Source organism: Centruroides sculpturatus, unplaced genomic scaffold (assembly GCF_000671375.1).
Source record: "Centruroides sculpturatus isolate CEXI.00-Female unplaced genomic scaffold, Cexi_2.0 scaffold505, whole genome shotgun sequence".
Taxonomy (NCBI): Eukaryota; Metazoa; Arthropoda; class Arachnida; order Scorpiones; family Buthidae; genus Centruroides; species Centruroides sculpturatus.
Window position 1 is genome coordinate 23782 of NW_019384731.1, and position 7261 is coordinate 31042.

A 7261-nucleotide genomic window follows, 5' to 3' on the forward strand; every position below is an offset into this window, starting at 1 on the left:
AAAAATATATATTAAATATTAAATATAATATTTTGATTAATTAAATCTATGCAAATTCGACTTTACATAACATTTTTTTAAAAATTAAAATTAAATTCTGTATTAAGAAATAATAAATTTAGCAATTTACAATATCTGAATATGATAAAAATATTCTCCTGACAGTAAGAAATTTATCAGGAATTAAAATTAATTTCCCATCTGTTAATTAAATTTATTAAACTAATTTAATTGATTTTAAAAATTTTAATTAAAAATAATTTATTAAGAATTTCCGAATAAATCGTTTGTTGATGAACTTAAATAATTAAATTAAAATTACAAATGTAAAGAGCGGACCAAAATTCAGTTAACCGAGTTGGTGGTATTCTTGTATAATTCGGTTAACCTACTTTTGAGTCAATCCTTTTTTATTTGATTAATTTGTTTTAAAATGAATAATTATCATTAATATGTTATAAATAATTTTAATAGAATTCAAAATACTTTTTAATTACTGTAAAAATTTGCAATTCAATTTACACATAAAACTTTCATTTAAAGTTAAGCATCTGCTCATTATATACTGTTGTGAAAAATAAATAAATGACTTAAAATACTTTAAATCAGCGTAAAAACAGGTAAAATACTGAAAATAAATGCATTTTCTCACTTTTAATTAGCGACTTTTTCTTACATTCCATGCATCCTCCATCATCTTCATCATCTTCTTAATCACTTGATGCTTGATTAAGAAGGGGGAAAAATTACATTTTATAATCTTATTTTACGATCAGAAGAGAGTAGGGAAATCAATTTAGTCTTAATAAAACCTCTTAATCATAATTAAATTTTTATGATTTCATCAAACGATCAGGGAAAGTCGAGATTAAGGTACCATAACACATGGAGGCGAGATTATGTCAACAAGGAAGAGAAGGGATGAGATAGAAGGTAAGGCTTAGGCTTTCATCAATTACTTACAGCAAACTTTATCAGGTGTATAAACCAGCATTTGTTTGTATCAATTAATTCTATTTCTTATCACTGGATTATTTTTAAAAAGAATTTAAATTTAACACAAAGCTCAATGAAGGTTAAACTTTTACATACCTGCACGAAAACAAAGCTTAAATATTTATCTTCTTTTGTATAAAAATAATGTTTTACACTTTATTTTTCGTGCATAAGTCGATTAACGAAAGTTTATTCGTTTTAAGGAAGGATTTCAAACCTGTTTTAACTCGTTAAAATATATATAATACAGTTAACTGAATTTTGGTCCATTCCGTCTTTACTGTGTTAAATTTATAACAAATGTTCTTTTGGAAATTGAGTTAATTATCATCTTCTTATCATGGGGGTTGGATAAGATTTGGGAAATGATTAGTGGGGGAGTTGAATTTATGAATACAAACTAAACCCCCCAGAAGAAGATGCTCTTATTAATGAGAGCATCATCTATATACTGGAAACATAAGAGGGAAAAGAACTTAAATTATACATAGAGCATGAAATGAAGTTTTATTCAATATGCAATATGTAAATACAGTACCAAAATACTTCGATATAATACCAAATTACTGTAGATACACAGAGAAAATTTATAGAACAAATCAATACTGAAGAGGAATTAAACTTCTAGTCTGTATTTTATATTGCTGTATTGTTTGTTTGCAAATTTTCTCTTTAAAAATTTGAATATGTAAGTCCTATCCAACTTCATTCGGTTATGACTTTGAATTATGGTTCCATCCAATGGAAATATTCATTGACATATTGTATACGTATTAAATGGTCTGTACAGTACATAGAAAGATAACACAGTTTCCTCATCGATCCTGACTTATTTAGGGGCGATTTCTAGATAAAATACATAAAATGGCTTCATTAACGTTATCGCCAAATTCTGAAAATATTAAAAAAAAAAATGAAACCATTATTGATTTGAATGGGATCTGTGAAGGTTTTTGATCTTACAGTTGAATGAAATTTGAATTTGAAATAATTTACATAGAATACTAAAGAATATTCTCTAATTTCTTCATAGATTTCTTGCAACTTGTAGCGTGTGAGATCATTCGTAAACATGAGAGATACTGTGGAGAGTAACACATAAAGGATGTGTTTCACAGAAATTTTAATTAGTTCTCTATAATATTTCTTGTAATTTTGTCCCTTATCTGTATGTTGATATACTTTAACCTTGATATACCCTTGATATATCTTATCTGATATTCACGATATACCTTTACCTTGATATATCTTTGATATACTGTACAGTATCCTTTAGGTGGCTTAGTATACGTTTTTCCTCGATAAATCTGATATATCTTTTATCTTGATATGCCCTTGATATACCCTTACATAGAATATATTTGTGTAAATATATTGATTTAAAGTGTTTTTCTTAATCTCTAAATTATTTTAATCATAAAAGTCAAAGTTAAATGAAGTAAACATACAAAAAAAAATCGGAAATACAACTTCACGTTTCTCTAATTAATTTCTATTTTTTTTTTCTACAGTGAAACAGTTTTATTTCTTTGTGTAAAATTTTACAAGAAGATTTTTATGTTTAGAATATTATTTTATTTTATAAGACTTTTTTCCTTCCTTTCACTGCAAGTTTTTCTTTTATTATTTTTTCCTCGTCTCTGCAACTAGTCTTTGCGTGATTCTTTCTTCTATTCTCTTGTGATTTCCAATCTTTCATCATCTGGAACCATCTTTCTGCAACCATATTTTTTATATATATAAGTTATATATAACTAAATCTATGTGGATAACTTCCTCTTTTTCATCCCGAAAAATTCTTATTTACTTGGGTTTTATTCTATTTTTTTGTTTGTTTGTTTATATATAAAGATCATACAGTAAAAAAAATTCGCTAGTATGAAAGGCTCTCAAGGAATTATACAAAATTTCTCTTTTGCGCAAATAGTAAACACATACGATCGAACCTGTGAACAGCGGAAACTGATGGGAACGTAAAGAATGGTCGTTGTTTGGAGATTATTTTTCTGTGAAATTCGAAAAGTAACCTGCCTGAAAGAAAAGGCCGCGGATTAGAGGTGATCGTTGCTGGGAGGTTGATTTTAATCGTTAGTTTAAGAATGTTTCTTATTGGTATATTACTCAGACTAATAAAAAAACTAAAACACATATTGTAATTAAGTCAAATTTAATTTTTTGTTTATTTTCGTTAAAATAATAAAAATATATTAAACAAAAACTAAAATTTTAACTTAATTATACAAAACTTCGTTTCATGTTTTTACAATTTCGATTCGTAAATGCAGATTCATAAATATGGAAAACGAATTAACCAATTATTTAAATTAGGCATTTCATTAAAAAAAAGAAAAAATATTTTTTTCTGAAAAATTTGATACAATTCTTTTCTTTAGTATCCACATTTCTAAACATAAAATTTAAGTTTTAAACACAATATACTCGGGGTGGCGCAAAATTTAGTTAACCGGTGTAAAGGCTGAATTGCTCGTAATCAAAACTGCGGTTAATTGACTTTTGAGCCACGTTTATAAAGCTTAAATCATACAGATTTAATTCAAAATTCCAGAAAATAAACGAGCATTTTTAAAGCTTTTATATTAATCTACATAAATTTAATTTTGTCTTTCGCGTAAAAACTACTTAACAGAAGCTGACAGGAGAAAGAATAAAAGAAAAAATAAATTATTTTTATTAAAAGTGAGAATTTAAACGAGAAAAATATAAGTTTATATATATATATATATATATTTTACAAATATTTTTATTAATTCTAAAGAAATATACGGATCAAGTGATACAGCTTACACATTATCTCCATCCGGACTAGTTAATAGGATTAGAAGATTGCAAAGCGAGAACATTTTCCGATCAGACAAAGAAGGAAATCTAACCACAACTGGTCAGATTATACTTGCTTCTTTCTTCCACATGGGAGATATATAATGAGGATTTACAATTCTCTTTTCTCTCTTCTTCTATATATATATATTACATTCAATCTCTCACAAGATTTTTATATAAGTTAATTCGATATTTTTATTTATTAATTCGATTATAAATTTAATCGGGTGTCGATTTATTTCTTATCGATTCCCATCCTCAACTTACTAATTTAATTACACGAAGGAGAAAGTCGTAAAAATGGTTTAAACCCGTGTATAATGCGCAGTAATTTACCTTAAACGTATCCTTATTTATGCCGTTTTTTAAAGATTAAATATGCTTCTTATAGACAATTTAATAAGCTTTAAGCTCTCTTTTTATATTTAAATAAATTTATTATTATAAAAAATAAAAAAAGAAGTACATAGAAAGATAACACAGTTTCCTCATCGATCCTGACTTATTTAGGGGCGATTTCTAGATAAAATACATAAAATGGCTTCATTAACGTTATTAAATTAAGAAAACAAGGAAAGAATTTATTTGTTATTATTAATTTATTAAATTTACTATCGAATTACGATTTTTAAATTATTTATTTATTCATTTTTCTTCACTTATAAGCCGTAGAAAAATCTATAATATAATATTTCTCATTGTCTTGCTTCAGGCATTGTTTACTAACGATTTTTAATAAATATTTCTAATAAAATATTTAATATATAAACTCACAGCATGATTTAATTATAGGAAACTTCCTGGTAGTGGTGAAGCCTTCGAAATGCCGACGATTAAAGCTTTGAAAAACGTACCACCCCCCGACATTGTAGGGTAAGTAATTAAAATATTTCAATATTACGAATTTTAATAACTTTTAGCATAAAAGAAAGTTATATTAAATCCTTTAATAGAAACAAATCTTCGGGAATAGTCAATAAATCTAACACTTTATTTACAAGAGAAATGATAGAGATGGGGAAATTGTGTTTGGTCATGTGTCACGTGCTGGCAATGATGGATGATCACTTAGTGCATGTCGTGTAGCCATTGATCCTCCAACAACTCTATGTAACATGAAGCATGAATAAACATACTTTCGAATATACTTCATGCGCCTAATGTATGATTTTTTTCTTCTTTTCCAATTGTTTCATTAGTTTAATAAAGAATAAAAATATAATATGAATTTTTTTTGGTTATAATTTAGTTTTTTATGCGAAATTTTCGTATAAAACGGTAAAATGGGCATTAAAAATCCTTTACGTTTGTATAATAAAAATATTGCTTAAATTTTTAAAAAATAATTCCCTAATTTAAAGGATTTTGTTAACTTTAGAGTCATCGGATATAGAGATAGCGCCTTCCTAGATAGTCATCTTCGTAAAACTTCAACGAATACCCGTGAATATTCTTCTCTATAAACATTAAATACCGAACTCTAGTATATGCGAGTGACTAAATGTGTATTGTTACGACCATCTCGAACACCTCATTGTTACATATACCGTATATTGTTTGAGGCTGTTCGGTTTAGCGCCGAAGTCCATTTAGTGCCAATTGCTAAATCGATGTCCGAATGTAATTTTTATTAACCCAGTTTGGTAAATAGTGGAAATTCTTTATTGAAAGTATTATTTCTTAGTCGATAAACATCTTTTGTGTTAATATTCTCCTCACAGTAGTCAATTTATCTTAAATTTAATTTACTCGGTTAAGGAAAATAACATCCTCATCTGGTCTGAGATCAATAATTGTTGTGTTTATTTAGTAGAATTAATGAATTCTATTAATTAAGAGAAATCATGAATTTTAAAAATAATTATTTATTCATTACATCTTTATTGTTTCTGTGCACAAACACACACGTACATAAACACAAATAAACACAATTAACTGATGAAAATAGACCGAGAACATAACAAAGACTTCTTCAAATCGCTTGTTTGACAATAATACCAAGTTTCAACAAGTGAGAGGGCTTTACTCGTGTTTCTGCTGACTCCAGGGAGGCAGGGGGACACGAGAACAAGAAGCATCTCCAATTACATCCTGGTAAATTTCTGTTGCTCAGCAACCGAATTAATGTAATGTGTAGATAGATTCCAAGCAGTATTTTCAATTTGTGTATGTGTGTGTGTGTGTGTGTATAAACCCCGTAACAAATTAAATACTATCCACTTCCAAGCGAAGATATGATTCGTTATATCGAGGAAACTCTATTAAAAATGACAAATTAACACGAATATAAAGTTATTTCATCGAGGAGACGATGAATTAAGTCTCGTTTATACGTGTTTAAAGCCATACATATTGTAATAAAAGGACAACAATATTAATTTGTAGTGTAGAAGACCTATCTGAGAACTTCGTCAGTGTTTAGGAATAATAGAGGGGATAAAATCAAAGGTGGAGTGTCCAATTTTTATGGTCGCCTTCATTTTTTGCAGGTCCAAGGGAGTAAGTATGAAAAATTTGGTGCATATCGGTTAAAGAGTTTAAAAGTATATAGAGGACAGACAACACACATTCTGATTTATTTATATGTTACCGCTAAAGCTCGAAACTCGTTAATCTGCAGATTACCTAGCGTGATCCATTAAAGTTGTGAAAACTGTTCCATTTCTCAAATTAACTAGATAATGTGCAGAGTATCTAGTAATCCGCACATTACCTACTAGGCACTCGGCAAAGTGAAAATAAGATCTTTGCCACAAATAAATGTACCACAAATAGGTGTGCTTGTCTCAGAAACCAATTGCTATGAAATTCAGTGCCACCAATCTTTAGACTGCACAATTGGATAATGTTACCTATGGTGGGTAAAATGGCGGCTCGTCTCTGATTCCAGCAAAGAGAAGAAAGGAAACAGTGGGGACGCACGTTCAAACCTAACCTAACCTATTCTAATAATTTGGTTGGTAATAATTATGGTAATTTATTAGAATAGGTTAGGTTAGGTCAGAACGTGCGTCCCCACTGTTTCCTTTCTTCTGTTTGCTGGAATCAGAGACGAGCCGCCATTTACTCACCATAGGTAACATTAACTGCACAATTATATCACGCGATCACCAGAAAAATATGACAACTTTATTATTTTTCGTCTCCGGTCCAAAAGTATGGTATCGTTGAAGTCGTCTCGGTCCCCTCAGTTCAGATAGATACTCAAAGTCCCGAAATTCCATAGGTGGTTATCTGTATAATAATTTCTGTAATTGTATTAATATTTTAAATCGTTTGATTTTTTGTATGTTTTTTAATTGGTTGATGATTGATTCTATCAACTAATTTGTCGATTGTTTGATTGTATTAACTTGATTCTTTAGATATCGAAAATTAAATAAAGAACATTATGTTAATTTAAGCGTACAGAAACGTTGCTGTT

The 7261-nt window shown here is 28.5% G+C and overlaps 1 protein-coding gene across 1 annotated transcript in view; it reads left to right on the forward strand.

The window, feature by feature from the left end:
- Positions 1–4629: 4629 nt before the first annotated feature.
- The window catches only part of LOC111628208 (vesicular glutamate transporter 1-like), a 29170-nt gene continuing 26538 nt past the window's right edge, over positions 4630–7261 (forward strand). The window contains exon 1 of the mRNA XM_023371948.1: positions 4630–4710. Within this exon, the coding sequence (XP_023227716.1) occupies positions 4661–4710 (50 nt within the window). The 5' untranslated portion in view covers positions 4630–4660. The remainder of the gene's footprint in view (positions 4711–7261) is intronic.